The 22,546-nt window shown below is 40.8% G+C and overlaps 1 protein-coding gene across 4 annotated transcripts in view; it reads right to left on the minus strand.

Moving 5' to 3' along the window:
• Positions 1-1,764: 1,764 nt before the first annotated feature.
• Positions 1,765-22,546, minus strand: part of Trim44 (tripartite motif containing 44) — a 110,978-nt gene continuing 90,196 nt past the window's right edge. For 2 of the 4 annotated variants that reach the window (XM_042275805.2, XM_076570146.1), the window contains one exon: positions 1,765-6,238. In XM_042275805.2, the coding sequence (XP_042131739.2) occupies positions 6,211-6,238 (28 nt within the window). In that variant the 3' untranslated portion in view covers positions 1,765-6,210. Of the gene's footprint in view, positions 6,239-12,786; positions 12,846-14,708; positions 14,789-22,546 lie in introns of all 4 variants that reach the window. The other 2 variants (XM_076570145.1, XM_076570147.1) reach the window with 2 other exon arrangements.

Raw genomic sequence — 22,546 nt, forward strand, 5'->3', positions numbered from 1 at the left:
TCCTTCCTTCACTGTGGTTTTTTCCAGGTTGTACAAAGCAAGGGCTAGCAAAGGCCTAATTTATTTACCCAAGGCTGAACTGTGTGGAGGGAGTGCCAGGGGTAACATGATGTTATTTATCAATACCAGGTGGAGTCAGTATAGTTAGGAGTGAAGAGGGGATACCATAGTCTGACAGCCCAGCTATTTAAATCCTGGCTCTCTGCTTATTAAAATATACCTTGGCTATAGTACTTAAGTCTCTAAATATGATCTCTGAGCAATAAAATAAGAGACAATAGTATTAGTATTAGTGCTTTGAGAATTAAATAAGGCAATGTGAAAAGCAAGGAGGAGAGTGCCTGGCCCAGACAAAGAGCTCACTAAATGGTAGCTATTACTGTTAACAAAAATAAATGTTTTAACACTGGAAATCGCAATATTTAACAAATAGACACTCAGTGCAGCCACTGAGTGACTGCAAACAGTCTTGTTTCTCATTTGTTTGCTGTAACATCGTTCTCTTATTGAAAGGCTGGGAGCCTGATTTTCTGTTGAGCATATCTTACTCTGGCACCTTGTGAAGGCCAGGAGATATTCCAGACAAGGTGCAATTTCACTTTTTTATGAGTCTAAAGGAAATGAGGCTACATGTAAGTGGAATCAAGAAACAATCGATTAAAAAAAGGAGCTGTATAAAGGAAAGATAATAAAATGAGAAGGACTGGGACAACAGGATGCAGAATTGAGGTACTGGCACCAGGAAGCAGGGATGAAGACCTTCCAATACACTGTGGTTTGTAATGCTGGAGACTGTCAAGTGCTACAGCGCCTGGCAATGCCCACTCAACCCCCAGCAGCTGGGGAGGAAGTGGGACACAGTGGTCGCTCCACGAGACAGACAGTCTTCTGTCCTGGGGTTGGACCTCAGATTGGCTTATTGGGTGACCTTGTGAAGACCAGGAGATACTCCAGACAAGATGCAATTCACTTTTTTTATGAGTCTAAAGGAAACGAGGCTACATGTAAGTTAAATTAAGAAACGATTAATCAGAAAATCTTTTCCCCAAAGTTCCCGTACCATGTAGAAAGAGTTAATAAAGACATATTTGATAGAAGGGAATTATAGCAGGGTTGACGAACATGCGTGAGGTGGCTTTTAGGATTCTGAAACATTAAGTTTTATGCTTTGGGAAGGTTTGCCTTTTCAGATCTGCATAGTTGTAGCATCTCTGATATTCATACTGGCTAATGAAGGCTGGAGTACATGACTCCAGGTGTCAAGACAACTGCTGAAGTCAGACTGAAATGAGCTTATTTACCACTTCATTTGCTCATCAATTATATTCAAATAGGTACCTTTAAAGTTCCATAGGGATGGCTCTCATAGCTTAACTATAATTTGTTCAAGGCTGGTTTTTACTTTTAAACATTTGTCAAAAACTGAATTTTGATCTTCCTTCTAGTTAATCAAATTTGCAAAGCTGTAAGTGGTATTTGAAAAGACCACAGGAGTGAATATTGCTTACCTTATAACCTACTCCAGGATCAAATCTAATCTAATCTAGCCATTGTTCACTTGGCTTGGTTCTAAATACTAACGTCTACCCTTTGCCACCATCCAGAGGTCTCCTAAGGCACTTTAGGAAGTCAGGAGTAAATTAGGTCCCCAAAGCTAATAACACAAACACAGTCATCTCTAGCATTGCCCCAGCTAAGTATGCAGATCATCATGAATATTTACACCTAGCAGGGTCTTTTGTGCACAACTCTGGGAGACAAATGGTATTTCCAGTAATAGTTTATTGATTTCCAAATGCACAGGGGCGCCAAGTCTGAACATCCTGGGATAGCAGTAAATCTCTCTTACAAAATAATTTACAGTATGAAAATGATATACTGAAACATTAACTCAGATATGCAATTCCCTTGAAAGATTGAGTGTTCCCTTGTTTAGTGGAAAGGGTGGCAGGGGACGATGACTAAGGAGGGAATGTGACTGTGTACACGAAAACAGGCAGAAGACAATGGATTCGTTGGCTCTACCCACTCACGCGTTGTGGCTTGTCACTGTAAAAAGACTGGTCAGGTTTAACTTCCATAAAGGATACATCAATGGTCCCCTCAAAGTCACATCAAGTCTAGCATGGACTCTAGCTGTTTCTCCACCAGTGCGCCTCCAAATGTCTTCATTTATTTTCACTTTCCTGCTCTGGCCCCTAGTTCTGGTGTTTCTGGTGTGTTCTCAGCCTCACATGGTAATGTGAGACCAAATGATCAAAATGATCTCCTGTTTTCCTGGATACTACCCAGCTCCTGTGGCTCCTGGAATTCTATAGGGCCTCAGAAATACTGCTGGGGTGAAGGCAGTGTCAGTGAGATCTGTAATCTCCCTCTGGGCCTATTCCCTTAGGGCAAGGCTGGACTTGATTTATAATGGGATTTTTGTCTTTAAAAAACAAGCAAACAAAATTCTAAATGTGCTCAGCCTACAGTAAACATGCAACCGATTTACTGAAAAGCATGTACTGAAAAGCTATTACATGAGAGTAGAATGTCAGGAATCAGCAGGACATTTTCTCTGTGGGGAGACAGGACTTCCTAGACCTCTGACTACTACAAGGTTATAAGCTGTACACTCAGGCCCAAATGGAATGACCAAAATGATCCAAGTCACCAAAATGACAAGGCATCTAAATTTCCCATGTTATTAGACATGGTGGAAATGGGTGGGGTGCAATTTCCTTCCTGGCTGTCACCCTGGATCAGTGCTTTAAAAGTTGATACCTACACCACTAGGGGCTATTCTGGAAAGCCAGCACTCACACTCCAATTATCTGCTGACATTGTATGGACTTAGAAGAAACCTTTGTGGTGGTATATAAGATCAGCAGGGGCAGTTGTGAGTCTTTCTCATTTAACTCTAAAATAATTAAGCAGTATGGTATGTGCACGTGTATATAAATCTCACTCCCATTTACTTACACACACACACACACACACACACACACACACACACACACACACACACACACACACACACCAGGAAAAGAGTCCAAAGTCAGTGATTTGAATTGGCACCTTCTCACAGAGTACAGAACACGGTAGCTGGGTTTACTAAACTATGAAGATTTGCTTTTCTATAGCAATGAAGCAGGAGATATTGAAGACTGCTGTCACCTTCACACTCTTGAGGGCTGAATACCACCTTTTTTTCTTTTGTGGGGATGGCACTGAAAAGAAAAGGCTCCCCATCTCCTGGAAGGGGGAAATCTCCTTAAGTTAACAATGAGTATTTAAAACATCTACTAAAGCAGAGGAATAAGGCCATCTTGATGTCTCTGAAAAATAGTTTACAATGTGAATGAGCATATTGCACTGGGGAACTGAAAGCCTCTTCCTCTCTCTGAATCTGTAGGTGAGTCGTGGTATGGGGCAGAGGGCTGACTGCAGAGCAGGGAGAACCATGTTTAAAACTGGTTCCTGTGTTTCCTAGCAACGACAGACATGTGGCTTGCCCTGGGTACATCTACAGAGAGCCTGGCTCACAGCCTGTCCTCGGGTACTTCCTTGTCCTGGTTGTCCAGCTGAGAAGTTAAACACTTCTTAGAACTGTCCAAATCAAAGATCAAATCCCTCTAAGTACTCAGAGGCTGCCAGTACTTCCTGTGGGTACCCAACTCATTTCTGGAGATGTTCTTTACCTGAATCACATGATGATTTCTCCCCAGGGATCTGGGTAAACTCTGCTGTCCACAGTCAGTCAGGACACACAACTCTAACTCACACTGACCTGGAAGGCAGGAAGCTTCCTCATGATGGGGCACAAGGCCAAGCAGCAGGGCCTAGCTCAGAGAACGAAGCTGGCGCCACTGCAGAAGGCATCCTACATCTCACATTGACAAATGAAGCCACAGGTACTTCGGGACCTGGGCAGAAGCTGCTGTTTGATGCTTTCCTGGTTAAAGTTTCACCAGGTGCTGGAGACAGCAGGAGCCCAGAAAGCAAATCCAAAACTTGTTCAAAATAAAGGGGAAATGCTTTCCTTGAGGATTCCGGACAGATAATTTATAGAGACAGGTTGGCAAATATTTTTATATTTCTGTTTATAACCACTACATAAATGCTTGGATTCCCAAAATACTGATATAAAGTAATAGCATGATTAGGTATGGAAAGCCAATGATCTGTCCATTGGTAATACAAGGTCAACATATATAGATCAAACAATGATTACTGGGGAAAGACAACACAAGCTTCCAAATTCTGAAGCCTTTTCAATTTTCGGATTTTCCACATTTGTTTTAGAGTGTTTTTGATCCTTCTTTTAGATTTTTTTTTAAACAGGATATCATTGGAGGTTATTAACTCAGGGTGCATTAAATTCTCCAGTCTTTGCAGACAGATGGTAAAGCATCAAAACTGTCTAAGCCACCTACTAGTCACCAGTTTGGGAATGAGATCTTCAACCATCTCTGCCCTAATATCCTTATATGTGTAGTGAGCTAGGGTAATCCTAACCTAGAGCATATAGGCTTGGCAGTTTCCTGTCCTCAAAGGAATAAATTTTCTAGCATGCACAGGATTGAACAATGATATAAATAGGACTCCTACAGTAAGCACATGTTGTTTCTGCCTCAGAACTATCCTGTACACACACACACACATCAGCTGCCCCTAAAGCTTTGTGGTAAGTACACAGGTTATAGGCAGGCAAGCAGACAGGCAAGGAAAGGGGGATTTCCCCCAAGGCAGACTCCTTGGATCTGCCTCAGAGACACTGGAAACAGACCTGGGTCAACAGCAACCCCAAGGCTGCTTGAATCCAGTTCAGACAGAATCTCAATGGGAACATAGAAATACCACACAAGCAGAGGAGAGGGAATACACTGCCCACTTGCAAACAAGAGTCACCTTCCAAGTCTCCTATCTTCTCTTAACAGTTGAAGTGTATGAACATTCTCTTCTCTAACCTGTTTGTTCTATTAAAAATAAGGTTCTCCCCGACTTCAAATCATTTGGTAAGAAAAACTCATGTCTCAACAAGATGTGGTGTGTGTGAGCTTGCAGTTGGGTATCTTCCAGCATACCACTGCTTCCTTGACCCTGAAAAGTGTGGTTGTAAGGAACTGTGATCTGAGAATGGGAGAAGGCCAGGAAATCCAGCTCTGGGGCATGCCTGCTCATACTCTATCGGAGAGGAGAGCTGGAGTATGGGAGGTGAACTAAAGGCCTGCTGTAGGGGGAGGGAGGATTCCAACTGTAGCAAATAGAGGGAATGTTTGCTGGCAGATGGACATGAATCCAGCCAGCCAGCGAGTGGCAAGGATTCTTCTCACAGAGCACTGAAGCCACTTCAGGCTAACCTGGGGGTGGAACTGGTACATTTTACAGTGACAATTCCCACTTGGCGATATACATGCCAGTCTTTTATGTTGTGACAGGCCGATTAATCCATACAGCTAGCCCAAGATTTCAGGTTTTATCAGACACTTTAGTGACCATTTTGGAAAATTTGGGCAATCTGAATTCTGAAACACTGATTTCAACTTTCGATCAGATTTCTTTACTCCTCCCCCTCCACACTCCTTAAAGTCATTTCCTTTCTATCTCTTCAATCACTTTTTCCATTTCCACAGCACTGAATTATGAATCTCAAGTCCCAGATAACCTCAAGTACTAAAAATATCTTCTTCTTTCCAGCTCTGGACTATTTCTTCAATCCCATTTTCCACCCAGCTGTCCTAACGCCTTCCACAAAGGCAGAAATGGACTACGAGAGACTGTCGGATGAGTCAGTACGGCCATACTTGCTTTAGGCTTCAGTACGAACAAAGTGGGTTTTCTGTTTGCAGGTAAGGAAAAAACTGATTTCCTTTCAAGATATTCTAGAACCTTCCTAAGGAAGTGATACTGTTGACTTGCACAATATTCCAGGGGCTGGCTTTCCTGAGTAAGTTCAAAGCAGCCTTTGGGGAGTTGCCTGAAGAGCCCTCCAAGTTGATCAAAGGGGCTCTTCCTGTGACCTACCACAAGAGAACAAGAAGCACACACTCAGTATGCATAAAACTTGTTGTCCCTTGGAGACATGTGCGCCTGCTGTGGATCTGGGGACATATCCAGTGGAAGAAGTTTGTTGCCAGGCAGCTTTCACAGATATCAGAAGCCATTACATACACGCTGTCACATACACACGGGGAAGGGGTGTTTTCCATGGGGAATGGTAAGTCTTCATGTGTCCTCTTCTTCACTGGCACCACTACAAAAAAAAAAAGGAAAAGCAGGTGAGTTCAATATCAATCACAGCAAGGGAGGCAACACAATACACAGGTTGACAATCTCGTGCTACTCCTAACTACCATGATCGTGCAGTAGGGACACAGGCAAGTGCCTCAGTTTCTTTGATTTCTGAATCTAAATTTAATTACAGTGATCATAAAAATTAAAAACTTACCATCCTGGGTGGTGAACGGATCAAATAAGAACACATGTAAAATACACGGTACCCAGTATACAGTGAGTAAGTAAAGGAGCAGGAGGCCTCATCAGACTTAGAATTTTAATGAGCAAAATAAACTGCTGGTAGACACCAGGAGTTTGAGTTCCTCTAGGTGTTAGGCCACCTATTATTAGGTCAGAAAAACAAGCAGCAGCAACTACTGGCACTCTGCACTGGGTAGAGCCAATGTCTCACCCATGCAGCAGAGTCAGTCTCCAGGAAGTACTCTACCTCATCAGGACACTGGATCATTCTCTGCGTACCTTCCTTGCCCTTAACACATTCCATAGTTCTGTATTTATTCTCATTCCCCTTCTACTGAAGTATATAAGGGTAGCATTAATACTATTTTACCAATGTCTACACATCTAGAACTTGTACAATAAACACATAGAGGTGCTCAACAAACACTGACTTCCAAAAACAACAGAAAGAAAGGGTGGGGGGAACAGACAGGGTTGAAAAGAATAGCCACAGACAGTACTGATGTACCCAGAGGATTCCAGTGTCAGTGTTTCAGTGCCCACACACAAGTGGATAGGCCCAAGGACAGAGCTACTACTTCCGATGCTCCGAGTTCGGCATCACTGGTCCCGGGAAAGTAAGGCAGCAGGTCTGAGCACACTTACAGAAAGGCAAAAGCAGCAAACCTGCCCAGGCACTCCTCAGCCACTTCTAGAGGTCACTGACTCAAACACGGACAAGAACCAATTTGATCTCCCTCCTGCTTACTGGACCTGAACACAGAAATACCATGACCTGGAACTTGGTTGTTTATCTAATCCTTCTATCACTCCTCCCTCCAATCCTAGGATATTGGAATTATTATTTTCTCACTGCCCAGATGAAGAAAGTGAGCTCTTTGAGACTTAAGAACCTAGAGTTCTTTGAGATCAAGGTTTAATTTTGGCTGGAAGGCTAACATTTCAAGCTGGTAGAGACAGAAATGGTTTGTAGTGTATTAGCTCCCAGCTATGACCTAGAAAAGTTCTCAGAAAGGATTATCTTCGTCTACATAAATCTGTGCTCTTTGTTTCTATCTGGGGAAACAGTCAAGATAAAATAAACTAGCAGTGAGGTTCTAGTACTTCCAAGGTACAAACACCTAGGACACAGGCCTACAGATTAAGGAGTATACACTCTAAAAGCCAGAAAAGCCAATTCAGTAATGTGTCACATTCAGAATTCTGCCCTCCTTTTTTCCTATTGGTTGTCCAGTCATGGGATAAAGGATGCATGTAGGCAGGGCTGACCAGAGGAGAGGACTGTCATTAGAGCAGTATTTTATTTGGTGGCATCTGTCCCAAAGGGAACAAAGTGTCTTTTATGAGTTGATTGTAGCCAGAATCAAAGCACAGTTCAAACTGGCCCCATATTCTCCCCTTGGTATTCTATTCAGAGCAAGCTCTTTTTGTTTCTGTCAGTCTTACTTCTAATAGAAGAGGACTGATGGTGACTGTACCCTTTCCTTAAGCTGCAGTTCACTTTTTAGAATTCTTGATAAAGCGTTCATGAACCTACTAAAATTATATTCACAGTTTTGTCTGTGTGTCCCTTTGTTTGAGAAAGGCCATGATTTTCATCATAGTCTCAAAGAGGTCAGCAACTTCAACCCCAAACTGAGAATATCAAATCATACACAATTTCTTTTCCAGTTTTTTTTTTTTCTTCCCCCAAGAGGGGGAGGCAGTTTGTGACAGGGTTTCTTTGTGTAGCCCTGGCTGTCCTGGAACTATGTAGACCAGGCTGGCCTTGAACTCAGAGGTCCTCCTGCCTCTGTCTCCTGAGTACTGGAATTAAAGGCACGTGTTCAGGTATTTTACTATAAAACTATACAAAACTTGGAGTAGCTCAGGGAAAAGGTCAGAGGTATTGACTGACAAAACCTATTCTCATTTCCCTAAGAGAGATCTGTTCTGGGGCCTGAAGATAAAATTATCTCACTGTTTAGAGCATGAGACCCTGTGACTCTGACATATTATTTATTGATTTCCTCAATTGCTAAATATTTATTGAATGTCTAATGTGTATTTGGCTGGATGTCAGGACTAGAATAAGAAAGAAGGGCACAGTAGTCACCCACACAGATGTCACAGCTTTGGTGTGATGGGGGTTGGGGCGACAGCTTGTTTTGTTTTGTCTTTAAAGAAAAAAGAAAGCATATTTTCATAGTACAACCTATTTATCATGGTAATTCAAAAAAGATCTTAATGAAATGTGTAGCACAGGCTACCCCAGCTGGTATATGGTCTCTTCTGGTGGGTTACCCACAACTTCCATCTGTGACAGGCATCTCCTCTCCTCTCCATTCTGCTCTCATTTATTACACGAGCTAGCATATGTTCATACAATCTTATCTGAAATGCCTTAAAATCTCCATCTTCTCCAAGTGAAGCAGCACAGTTTTCCTCTTCGGTACCTATCTCCTTCTGCAGAAGGTGTCTGTTGAATATCAATTTCTAGTGAAAGAGGGGATTAGGCAGACAGCCATGCTATCCATTCTACTGAGGTCCTTAAGGAGGGGGCAGCATTATATAATGACCCTGAGGTCATGAAACTGAGAAGGTTGAAATCTCAACTTCCTCATGGCAGTGCTATATCTTACAGCGACTATATCTTAAAGTGTTATAGTCAGAGATTTAGATACACATGATACAAGGAGTTGGACCCTTCCTTTTAAAAATCAAAAATCAAATTTGTCTTCTTCTTACCTGCCCTCAACACCTTTGTTTTGGCATCTGAAACTAATATATTCTAGATTAAATATGCTATCTCTATTTCCTTCAGATATCTGAGATGAAACGGGTTCTTTTTTTTTTTTTTTAAATGTGTATGTGGGGTGTGTGTGTATGTCTCTGTGTGATCATATGGAGGCCAGAGGTTGATGTTGGGTGTCTACCTCTATAAATCTTCACTTTTTTTTTTGAGACTGTCTTACACTGAACCCAAAGCTTACCATTTGAACTAGAATAAATGTCAGCAAGTCTGTGGCATCTGCCTGTCACCACTCTTCCCCTAGTACTCGGGCGATAGACATGAAATGACAACATGCAGTTTTTAATGTGAGCTCTGAGTTTCTAAATTTAGGTCCCCATGCATTTGCTGGTCCCCATGCATTGAACCATCTCCCTAGCCCTTATCTTTTTATTGAATGAAAACTTCCAAGCTAAGGAGATACAGGGACTGGACAGAAAGTTTCACGGTTCTGACCATTCTAAGGAGGTTTCTAGAAAAAATTTCCCTTGTCAATGCTGGTAATAGCAGGGAACTGAGTACTGTGGATTAGTCAGGAGGCTTCTACTCACTGACTGATCTGGATTGAAGACACTGTATTTAGAAATAGTAGTCTCAAATCTGTAGTACACATTCCCTGGTTGTATGTAATGACTTTCCAGGATGACTTGGACATGGGTAATCTTAAGGAGAACAATTTACAAGTCTTTAATTTCTACATATCTTCTTCCCTAAAAGTGATCAACTAAAGAACATGGGGTATAAGTTTTGTAGCCAGGTCCACTTTCAAAATCTTCTCACTCCCACTTCAGAAAAGATATGCACACTTTTCTTCATACTGCATTGTATATGCAAAGACTTTAAAGAGATCCCATGAAAGCAGGGTGAGAAATAGTAAGACATTATTCTCTATTTCATCTACACAAGGTAATATGCTTATCTATATGTTTCACTAAAATCTAAACTCAGAAGTCAACTGTCATAAAGTATTAGTATGTTTATTTGAATTGAATATAAATAAAATCAGATCTAACAGAAAGTGAGTGTGATTTGGCTGGCTAGTTTGGGTATAAGAAAATGATCTGCCAATTAGATTATATAGTAAATCTCGTCTGTAAATTTAATAATTTTGTGATGCCAGTTTTGACAAAAAACATACACAAAATGAGATGAATACTACAAGATGTGAGCAGTTACATCCTTTCTAATTATCTAAATCTGACCCAAAACTTAAGGAATTAACCTAAAGGTGGGAAAGGAAGCACATACTTTTTTTTATATTCCTTTAAGGGATATGAAACCACAAAGTTTATCTAAAGGAACTAGGAGTACCTAAATTCTGAATGGGAGGGTGGTGTGAGATTTAGCACCTTTCTGTCTAGGGACAGGGTCTGTGGGAATAGGATGGGGCCGAGGGAGTCCCAGCTAGTGTAATGAATGCTGTGTTCTCTTCCCAGACTTGGACACACTGAGATAGTCTTTCCATTCTGATGTGGCACCTAGAAATGTGAACTGGGAGAAGATACAAGGCCCAGTCCCACTCAACCCCAAGCACCTGCTGAAAGAGGGTTACCATGCAGAAGGAAATCCGACAAATCTATACAGACAGGTGGCTCAGCTTTGCAGCTTCTGTCTTCAGAGTCGAAGGGAAGGAAGCTAGGAAGTGAGCTGGCACGCACTCAGAGTTGACAGACTTAACAGTTTTTTTTCCTATGCACATAAATACTTTTACTTTGATTTGGTTATCACTTGTGTCTTGCTGAGTTCACGGTTATTAATTAATCATTGCTCTAAAAGAATTAGTCAAGAGAATAGAGAAATTAGGAGGTATTGACACTGAAGAGGGAGGAGGAAGGCTACATGTAGTTAGGATTAAAAAAGATTTAGTATTCTTTAAAAAAAAATTAGGCCACACAGGCACTGCACAAAAAGCTAATTAGGAAGCCTTTAGCTTTCAGTATTTGAGGAAGCAATTGTCTAGTTCTAGTAAGTGACTGTCTAGTTCTAGTAAGTATGTCAGCTGTGTGGGGGATGTATCACACTCTGATCCAGGAACTTTCCTCCATGACACACTCACCAGCCCCTACGGCCTGGGCAGAAGGGGACTGTGCTGCTGTGCTGTTAAATATAGGAACTTACTAGTCTTGACCTGTGGAACTAGTCAGGTATAAATATAAAGCAAAGCAAAATGTTCCTGGTGGTCTTGGGTCCAAGAAGAAGAAGAGTATGGAAAGATTGGCAGTCCAGTCCAGGTTCTGCTGTATGACTCTGGAACACATTTTCTCACCTGAGAAAGTGGGACAGCCTGATAAATGTAATTTAGGAAAACTCTGAAACAGATAAAGCTAAGCTCTTTTCCAAATTAAACACTTGTTGAGTCAATAACTGGCTCTTATTTGTAGGGTTTACCTATTCCCATGCCCCTCCCCTTTCCACCTTTTCTATCCATCCGGAAGGCTGGTCAAGTTGTACTATCTGTTTTCCTAGTTGGGCCCAAACAATGGGTTGATCGGCATCTAGAAGAGCCTGAAGAATAAGCTCTGATCTGAGCAAAAACTTGATGGTTCCTACTTCTCTTGTGGTTCTTTAAAAAGCAAGGCTTTGCTTCATTCTCACTCATCTTCCTTCTCAAGCCATGGGAAAGAGAAAGGAAAGGGCCATTCTTTCTCTAGACTGCATCGTGATTTATATATAGTCTTCCCTCCTTGGGTAACTAACATGATTTACAAAGGCCTAACTTAATGGTCCATAAGCAATTTATATTCATAGCATTTCTAACAATTACTTCTAGTACTGGCACCTCCATTCTGCAGTTAAGAACTGAGATGCTGGGGCTGGAGAGATGGCTCAGTAGTTAAGAGTACTGGCTGCTCCTCCAGGACTCATATTCAATTCCCAACATCCACATGGCGGCTCACAACAGTCTATAACTCCAGTTTCAAAGGGTCCAACACTCTTTTCTGGCCTCTGCAGTTACCAGACAGTACACAGACATACATTCAGGCAAAACATGTATACACAGAAAATAAAAGACAATAAATCTTTTAAAAAAGATTTGGTTTGCTATTATAGATTCTGGTAGGCACATCTCCATGTTACAGAAGAGAAAACTGAGGTCCAAGGATGTTACATGATTTATTTGTTCAAGGTTCACAGCCTGTAAATGATAGATCTAGGTGAAACAATCAACTTCCAGAAACCACACCGAACTGAGGAAAGAGGTGAGTTTTTAACTCTTCTAGTCAATCCCTTGTTTCCAGCCCTATAACAAGTAGTGGTGACTTAAGATTTTTTTAACACCTGAAAAATGGGACAGTGATGCCCACTATCAAGTTTTGTAGTAGAATGAAAGAAGTGTGCATTGCTTTTTTTAAGATTAAAAAAAAAAAAAAAAAAGCCAGGTAAGAAGGCTTATAGAAGAAGGAAATACAGATCTGGTTCGTCTCACAGCCTCACAGCTACCCCTATGTCTGAAGATCTATTTAGAGCCTCTGAGCATAGCTTTTGACCAAGTGTCAAGTTTGATCCCTGTGAACCTAGCAGCCATTTTCACAGGTGATGCTCCTCACACTTACATAAAAGTGTGTGTAAAGTCCTGCTTCTCTGGAAGATTACAAGCCTTTCATCCAGTGTCCTGCAACAGGAAAGTAAATGAATGGAAGTAACAGATAGCTCCTTAGCTTGCCAATACCACATCTGCTTTAGAACTCCCTTCCGGAGGACTGAATTCTTTGTTGCTGCCAGATTAAGAACTGAAGCTACTTTTAGCCAAAAAAAAAAAAACAAACAAAAACAACAACAACAACAACAACAACAACAAAAACAAAAACAACTTTTTAGAGGTCTTTTACTTTCTATACCAAATGGGTACTAATTCTATGAACAAGAAAAAAAAAACTTTCTATAGCACCATACACCAGGGATAATCCCCATTAACACACTGAAATATATTTGCATCTGTCTTTTCTCTGCATGTATAAAATACATACCTAGCTTTCATAAAATTGGCTCATACTTCCTAAGCTCATTTATAACCCAGTTTTTCCATTCAAGTATCAGTCATGAACATTTTTCCTCATCAAGAAATATATTTCTTTAAGATTATGATTCATGATTGAATTGCATATATTTAGAATACCAAATATTGGATACTTAAAGGATTTCTACCATTTTACTATTTCCCATATTTCTGTGACATACATCAATGCTGATGAATCATCCTTAATAATTTCCAAAGAAAAATATCAGAAGAGAAACTTCTAGGTCAAAAGGCATTATTGTACTTTTAAAACAAACTTCAAATGTTAGAAAGACTTTAGATTAATAAAGAAATTATGCTTCACTCTTCCTACTGTCAAGAAGAAATGGTTCATATCTTGTCATTTTCTGTTTCAGGAAACCATATTGAATGGCCTTGGTTCCTGGGGCTTCTGGTGATTGCCATAGCTACTCCTGATGGTACAGTACTGCTTCTTAGATACTTGGTAGGATGTCCTTCAGTTGGGATTTGTTGAATGTCTTGCTCATGATTACAGGGTTTTGGAAGGAAGATGACAGAATTAAAGTGTAATCAGGACCATGTACTATCAAAGTTCAAGTTCAATATAAATCCACACTGTTAAAGCTGATCATGACCATTGGCTTCAATACTGATTGTCAAGTTTCATACAGTGTACTATTTGGAAGTAAGCTACTATGAGTAGCCCAAACTTGCTCCCTCTCTTTGAAGAGTATTTACATAAGTCAACTGAAATACTTTTGGATGTAAGATTTGTCTTTTCTCCTTTTATTCACCTATTAAGTCATTTATATGAGTGTAGACTCCTAGGCATTAATTTTATACTTGGGGTTATAATCTAAAACTATTTTGTTGTTTAGTTTTGGCCTTTGGGGTGCTTTTAGCTAGTTCTTAGCTTCCCTTGACATTTCTTCACCAATGTGAACTTTTTTGGCTTGCTTTTGAGCTCTTTCTTACTCTATGGTATTACAAGATCCTCCAGGCTTGTCTTATGTTTTCCCCACTTCTTAGAATCAACTATTTCTCCAATAAGCCAAGGATAGGTTGGCTCCTGACACATTATTGTTAAAATGTGTGGCAGAAATCATTGTGTGCTGATTTATAACCATTACTTACACAGAGATGAGAATGCCCATTTCCCCTACATGCCTGCCACAAGTAGGATGGTTTCAAAGTCTGTGCAGGAAACTAAAGTAGTATAGAAATAAGAATGGCTGTGTGTGCATTGTGTGCATGTGCATGTGTCTGTAAGAGGCAAATGCCGGGAGGACAGTGAAGTTTTCCTTTTTTTCTGCCATTATATTGGCTGCAACCTTCCTTCCTTCCTCCAGCACTTCTGGACCTCACCTCCCTGCTGATCTCCTGTGAGTGAGGACTGAAGGAGCCCTTCACACCCTCTATTAGGGCCCATGCAACTCTAGGGGTGGAAAATGAGAAGGAGAAAATAGCCCAAAGGTTTGCTTTCCCTGCTTCCTATACCTTCAGGAAATCACCTGACCCAGTTTCCTCATCTTCTCTTGGCATATGAATAATGGAAACCAAATCTCTTAAGGAGTTTCCTTAAAAACAAAAACAAACAAACAAAAAAAACCCTTAGACATAAAATTTAATAAAATTCTCTGTTGCCCCAAGCTGCTAGATCTTGCAAGTAACCAAAGGAAAGGAAAAAATGATGAATAAATAAATGTACTTGACACTAATCTCATCTCTATATGAAAAGTTTTTCTGTGTGTGTGCTCATGTTATTGCAATAGCTTTGAGTCCCATGATGACTGTGGGAAAAGGTGTGAAATCTGTCGACCATTATAAGTTGGAATAACTACAACTCTTAAAAAACTAAGGCTACTTCTCCTATTGCTAAGAATTATGAATGCTGATTTAGCAGTTAAACTGAAGAACCAGCCTGCCCCCATCTTAGACTTAAAAGCCATCTTATAGTAAGGACAAACTAAGTTCATTCCTATTTATGATTAAACGTCTGTTTTTCAACGATTGGGCTATGTCCCACCTGTAACCTGTCCTGCAAGTTCCAAGAATGACAATCATGTCTTTGTTTCAAAATAATTGTTTATAACCATCTTGCAAACCTACCTTTATTTCAAAAGGTTATATAACCACCTATGACTACCTTTTATGTCGCCTTGCAATCATGTCTTTGTTTCAGGAGGTAGTTAGGACTAATTGTTATGTTTATGCTCCTGTAACCCTGCTTATTTTGCCCACCAAATCTCCCGTTTTGAAACCCCCTTCCCCTAAGCCTCGTCTCCCTCACATCCAATGCTGACCTCTTGAACCCTGCCTTAGGGAGAGGTAGTCCACATACATGAATAAAAAGCTTACTTTACTTAATTGCTTTCTTTAATTAATTTTGTAGATGTAACCAACTGTCTTATTAAATAAGAAACACAGAAACAATGTAAAAGAGAAAGCCAAGAGGTCAGAACTCAGAGCTAAAATCTCACCCTTCCTTCTGCTGTCTCAGCTTCCCGAAAGAGAGCTATATCCTGTCTGTACGTCTTTTTTATAGTATTATTGTTCTGCCTTCTCATTGGTTGTAAACCCAAACACTTGACTGCCTCGTCACTGTCTGAATGTACAGCCCCCTAGGTCTTAAAGGCATATGTCTCCAATGCTGGCTATATCCCTGAACACACAGAGATCTATGGGATTAAAGGCGTGTGCCACCACACTCTGTCTATGGCTCTAATAGCTCTGATCCCCGGGCAACTTTATTTATTAACATACAATCAAAATCACATTTCAGTACAATTAGAATACCACCACATAATTTGGCCATGATGATATGGGGAAGTGGTCTTTCTCTTCCCACCTTTGTTTGGGATTAACAAAACATATGTGGTTTTGAGTCACAGCTCTACTATTTAGTAGAAAGGACTTTTGACTTCTATGCTTTTACTTGAAAACGGGGGACAAATTAGTTAGTAACTAGCTACTTTAAAGAGTTACTAAAAGGAATTAAATGTGACATACACACACATTCTCTCAGTCTAGAGTATATTAATATAGATGGTGTACACACACACACACACACACACACACACACACACACACACACACACACAGTGTAAGTTCACCCACGTGGTATAATATCTAGCACACTTTAGGCACCCGATATATTTTGGAGTTACAAACCAATACGTAATGTTTAAAATGACCCCATAGAGTCTGAATGTTCTGAGAAACCTCCTTAGCAGACCGTGGGTCACCATTGGTCCTAGAGACACTGCCCAGGAATCTCACATGTTGTTAACAGTTTGTCTCTACAGGTAAACGAAGAGCCCATTTTCTTTTCTAATTGTCACTGGAATTAAGGTGTATGTAACCACTCCAACACCAAGTGTGGATCAAAGTGCTGTATCATAAACAATGATTGCTCTTATAAAACACAGACTTGCTGGTAAAGGGCAGGTCTGATCAATGGATCAGTAAAACTGTTATCACCAAGGACTGTCTTAGTTACTTCTCTATTGCTGTGATAAAACAGCATGACCAAGGCAACTTATAGAAGAAACAGTCTGGGGGGCTTACAGTTGTGGAGGGTTAAAGTCTATGACCACCATGGTAATGCCCAGTGGGCAGGCAGGCAAGCATGGCACAGAAGCTGTACCTGAGAGCTTCTATCTTGATCTATTAGCACCAGAGCTATCTGGAAACGGCATGGACTTTGGAAACCTAAAAGTCCACCTCCAGCGGCACACCTTCTTCAACAAGGTCATTCCCAAACAGCTCCACCAACTGGGGACCAAGTATTCAAATATATGATCTTATGGGGGCCATTCTCACTCAAACCACCACAAGGACCCAGTAGAAGCAAGCTTATGTCTAAACATCCCCAACAAGGGAACCTCAAAAACCAACTTATCTCCATAAGGAAAAGATTTATCTTCATGAAGAAAAATTCTCATCTTGCTTCCCTATTAAACAGCTACATGTTTGGAATCTTCCAGTGTTCTGCAACTTAGCTGCAAGTTGTTCAAGACAGACTCCAACTGCAAGACTTTGAATCGTTACCCCTCATTTTAATGATCATTGGCGGGAGAGGGGTAAGGATGTCATTAAGTCTTCCAGGCCATCCTGAGGGTGAAAGAGTGTTTAAGTCACTGCTTCCCTCTCTCATTCAGATGAATGTCAGCTGAAACTTGGATCCAGTAGAGGGAGAGCTGCACTGGAACTGTGGTTGTGACTAGTAGTATGTAGCAGAATATTTTAAGGTGTGTCACTTTTGTTTATGCCATATTTGTTTAACTCCGTGAAGCTGTGCTACTATGCCTGTGTGAAACACGTGATGGTGTAGTGAAGAACTGGCCAATAACAAGGCAGGAGAAAGGATAGGTGGGGCTGTCAGGCAGAGAGAATAGATAGAGGGAGAAATCTGGGGAGAAGAAAAAGAGATGAGGAGTGAAAAGATACAGGCGTCAGAGAAGGAGGAGGACTCCAGAGGCCAGCCACAGAGTAAGAAACAAAGAAAGGTTATTTAGGAATAGAAAGGGAAAAGCCCAGAAGCAAAAGGTAGAGGGGATAAATTAAAGTTAAGGAAAGCTGGTTAGAAACTAAGCCAAGCTAAGGTCGGGCAGTCATAATTAACAATAAGCCTCCATGTGTGATTTATTTGGGAGCTGGGTGGTGGGTCCCCCTAAAAACAGCCAAAAGACAAACAATAACAGTAGTAGAAAAAACACATGATAATCTTCAAGATCCCATTCTCTCACACACAAGAGGCTTCCTTTAACAAAGGTTTCCATGTTGGTTAAGGGGACACATTATAAGCATTCACTATAGGAATGGTGTGATTATTTGTTAGATACTGAGGTAGTCACTTACCAACATTTTTACATTCAGTTTTCACAATAACTGTGTAGCAGCACTGACAATTCATTTTATAGATGAAGAAAATGAAGAATGGAGTAAGAAAGTATCATCTCAAGGTCCCAGAGCTAGATAGAACTGCACCTACAATCAAGGCCTATCCCTTGTTTTCAACCCTGTACAGGAAACTCAGTGATGGTTAGGCAATCTATTAGGAGGCTTGTGAAGTCAATCTCCCGGCATCTACCCAACCAGCTAATGCCTCAATGCTAAAGATTTTCCAAGGCCTTGGGAGACTTAAAACTCCACTGTGGTTACAATTGCTAGAAAACTTCATGTCATGGAGAATCCCCAACAGCCTTGTCAAAAGGGGGTTGGAAGTTAAGACTTTTTCCCCCTTTCAGTTTTTACAACTATTCCTGTTATAACCTTGCTGAAAGACAGCCTTTCCCCTCAGCTTCCAGATAACAGTCATGCAAAAGACCCAATACCAAGACACATGAGAAGCAGAATCACTAGAACAGAGTCCATCTAGGTCAATTTCAGTTCTGTCCGTCCAGGTCAGAAGTACCAGGCTATTTAATCTCATTGTCCATTGTTTTATAATCTGTGGGATAAAGAGTTATCAAATAATTCCCTCTTTCAATGAAAATATTTATTGAACATTTGCAATATATTAAGCACTTTAATAGGTGCTGCTTTAAAGCATCAAGAAAGAGAGACAAGGTTTTGGCTCTCTTGCGGTATAATTTCCAATGAAGCAATAATCAGCACACTAACTGTACTGAGTAGAAAGTACTATGAAGAAAATGACGCAAGACGATGGGGGTAAAAAATGACCGGTGCTTGTGTCAGGCCATTCAGGAAAGTGAAACATGAGGCTACCCCTTACAACTGAGTAAGTATTAAATGAGTAACAGATGAAAGTGATTAACCTATTTCCTAATAATTAGTACTCAGCCACATCTAAATGTTCTATCACTTCTGTACTTGTCTTTTTCATCTCACAGTAGCTAATAAATAACTAAGTGATGGAATATAGTTAAAGACCTCAGAGTGTGCAAAAATGTAGGTAGTCTGCACACTATAAGAAAGAGAACAAAGTTACGTGACTCACATATAACAAGTAAGAAATTGTTTTATCACTCATCATTGACAGATGGATTAGTACCATCCAGGAAGACAATGGAGTCAGGAGGAAGGCGCCAGGTGGAGGGAACAGCTTGAATCAACTCTGGAAGATGTGAAACAGCTTAGCATGGTCAGAGGGCTGTAAAAAGTCCAGAATAGCCAGAATAAAGCAAGGGTGAGTAGGTTGAAAGCGACTCATCACAGCTCCTGGTGCTTCCTTTCATAGGTCATGCCTGAAGTGTCTCCTAAGAAGATGGGGGGTATAGATGGGAAAGAATAGAAGATTAGGAGGGTGTCAGATCTCCATATGGCGTCTACCACACTGCCAGCACTTCAAAATGTGAACAAGAGCAATGTTTAAAATATTCAGGCTGTATTCTGTGCAACATTCCCTCAAGACAGCACAAACAGATGTTTCAGGGGAAAAAAAAGAAAAACAAATACCCAGTGGTAACTCAATATAAAATAAAGTCTGCGTGGGGGAACTGGGCAAGCATCAGGCTTCTGAAATATGACTATACAATCAGTGCAGGTCTGAGACTCAGAATGAAAGTGTTAAGAGCTAATGTACTAATGCTGGGGGTCTGAAGTAAGGGAAACTTGCTTCTAAGCAGAGCCTGGGGGGGGTGGTGGTGTCTCTTTTTGCCAATGCCAAACTAACTTGTCTGTTCTAAGGCCTATGCCAGGGACAGCAAGAAAACTCTTAATGGGGAAAGAAGAAACGGTGGAAACAAATGTTTTCTATCAATAGGCCAGAGGTCTCTGTGGACCATCTTCCCCAGGGTTCTGAGTTGATGTTTGTATAAGATAGCAGAAGGTCCTGTTCTACTGCCTGATCCCTACTCATCTATCCCCCTTCTTGCGGCAGGTATGTTTATTATACGTTTCCCCAGGAGATGGAAAAGATGGTATGAAAGTTCTCTCCACCTGTATCCTATTCCAATATTCAGGAAGCTGAGGAGACAGAAAATAGGCATGGATTCAGCAGGATCTGCCCTTACTAGGAAGCAGGTTCCTAAGACAGGTTCCTGTAGCCATCTGAAAAGATGAATACATTTATTTTCAGCCAATCTTACCAGAGGCTCTTTCTGGATTGTACTTCAGTGTTATCAGATGAGAGAGAGCACCAGTCTGGTCATTACTAGAAGACCCCCAAACCCATGACAACAGCAAACAAGGGAGAGGGAGGAGTGAGCAGAGAGACAATACAGAAACACAGGAAACTGAACAATGCAGCCTTCCATCTACTGCATGTCATCCAATTTAAACTAAACAAGGCCTATTGCTCTGAACTCAGTGTCCTGCATACTGGAGGAAGCAACAAATACTGAGCATGAGATCATGTGAGGAACACAGAAGGCCTTTATTCTTTTTAATAGGTCCCCAGAGGCCATTAAGCAAAAAGTCCCTATGAAACTTGTTCTTCATTCTAAAGTCCTATACTTAGAACTTTTCTTCTGCTTGAAGCTGTAGAGTTAAAAGTTGGCTGTGGGACTACCATAACCCAGCTAAGCACAGATGAGTTACTGGATGAGCCGGCTGTAACCACTGAGATAGTGGGATGTAACCACTGAGATGGATGGTTAGGGTTACTGGGGAAAGAAAATGCCCAGCTTTAAGGGAGCTTGGACTAGTGTGTGAGAACAGAGTACTAAAAACATTGAAGTAAGGATCTTTAAAGACACATTTGCTCTCCTCTCAGTTTTTCCTGAAGCCTGTTCTGTGACACTGAAATGATATAATTCTATCACTCAGACTCCATCTATGGAGACGGGTCTGTTTATGTTTATTTCAACATAAATCTAGTGTCATGGTATTTATTTATGATACTTACAAAGCAGTCACTCTCTGTTGGCCCTGCTATAAGACCCTGCCAGACAGGACAGTGCAAATACCCAAAAGAACACCAGGATGACAATGCCCTGAGTAAAGGCTGAGCACCTACTAAGGCTGCCCAATTGATGGGCATCTGTCAGTAATCTGTAGGACAGGCTCCCCTGCTATCAAAACTTCCAATCCTGCCTTTCAAACTGAAGACACCCAGCAATCATGCCCAAGAGAGACAAAGGTTTAAAGTCAATCCTTTCACTCAGTAACTCCCCTGCAAAACTGACTCTCCTTGGCCTCAGTTTTCTTGCTTGTGGTTAGTGAATCCTAGGTTCTTTATGAATGTAAAGCATAGGAAACTGGTACATGATCAATGTTTTCATGAAATGTATGAGGACAATGTCACCTACTGCTCTGTTCTCTTCTTCCTTAAAGAATTAGGAGTCTCAGGTTCTTACATTCTGAGTCCCAATCTGACTTGTTTAATATAGAACAATGCATTACAGATAGCTTTCATCTATACCAGCATGAGAAGTTAACATAAAGTACAAAGATCAATTTGCTTTCCCAACCCACTCTCTACTTAAATATTCCATGCAATCTTCATTCAGCCCCGGAATGGCATAGAAGAATGGTTAAATATTTCATACATTTCTTCAAGGAGAAGAGAATTCTTTTGGGGGCTGTCTTTACATTTAAGGTAATCTGTTGTGAGACAATGAAGACACTCCTTTATAAAAAAAAAAACTATTTTAAGGACTTTTAAATAAATAAATAAATAAATAAATAAATAAATAAATAAATAAATAAATAAATGTAACTAGGAAAAATGATCACTCTCACAGTTTAAATAAAGCCAGTGGAAGTAATATTTGTTGTTTTTTGGAGAGAGGGCTATTTTCTCCACAAACTGATCTTCCAGGTATCTCTCCAGAGTCAAACTCCTGATAGTACTTGGGGATCTGGTGGGCCTAACCCACTGGCTAAGTCACATGCCTCTCCTTGCCTACTGAAGAAGATAGGCAGACCATGCTCTGGAAAATTAAATGCAGTAGTCCAGCAAAGGAGGCTGGGGACCACTGGTCTATGTGAAAAGCAAGATAACATCTCCCCACCCCCACCCCCACACACACCAAAGCTTATCGCTTAACTGTTTTAATTGGCATGGATGGTTATGCTTTACAGATGTAGAAATTGAGGCTCAGGGAACATGGCCACATCTGGAACCCACATTTGGCCAATTACAAACCCCATGTTTTTCAGTAAAAAGAAAGTTGAGGCTGACTGTGACTTTTGTCAAGCCTGCATCACTCAGATCTCATTCATTAGAAGGATAGGTGCTGTGCAAAGCATGGTGGCTTCCATTCATCTGATCAAAAGAAGTTTCAACCTATCAGTCTCAAGTAGACTATAATGCAATCTCTCTGGTGGATTTTTCTTTGATCTTTTGGTTATCAATTACCATCTCAAAGAAAAGGGTTGGGAACTGAGATAAAGTAAACCTGGTGAGGTCATTTTTCTCTCTGAATTCT

This window comes from Peromyscus maniculatus, chromosome 4, assembly GCF_049852395.1.
Source record: "Peromyscus maniculatus bairdii isolate BWxNUB_F1_BW_parent chromosome 4, HU_Pman_BW_mat_3.1, whole genome shotgun sequence".
Taxonomy (NCBI): Eukaryota; Metazoa; Chordata; class Mammalia; order Rodentia; family Cricetidae; genus Peromyscus; species Peromyscus maniculatus.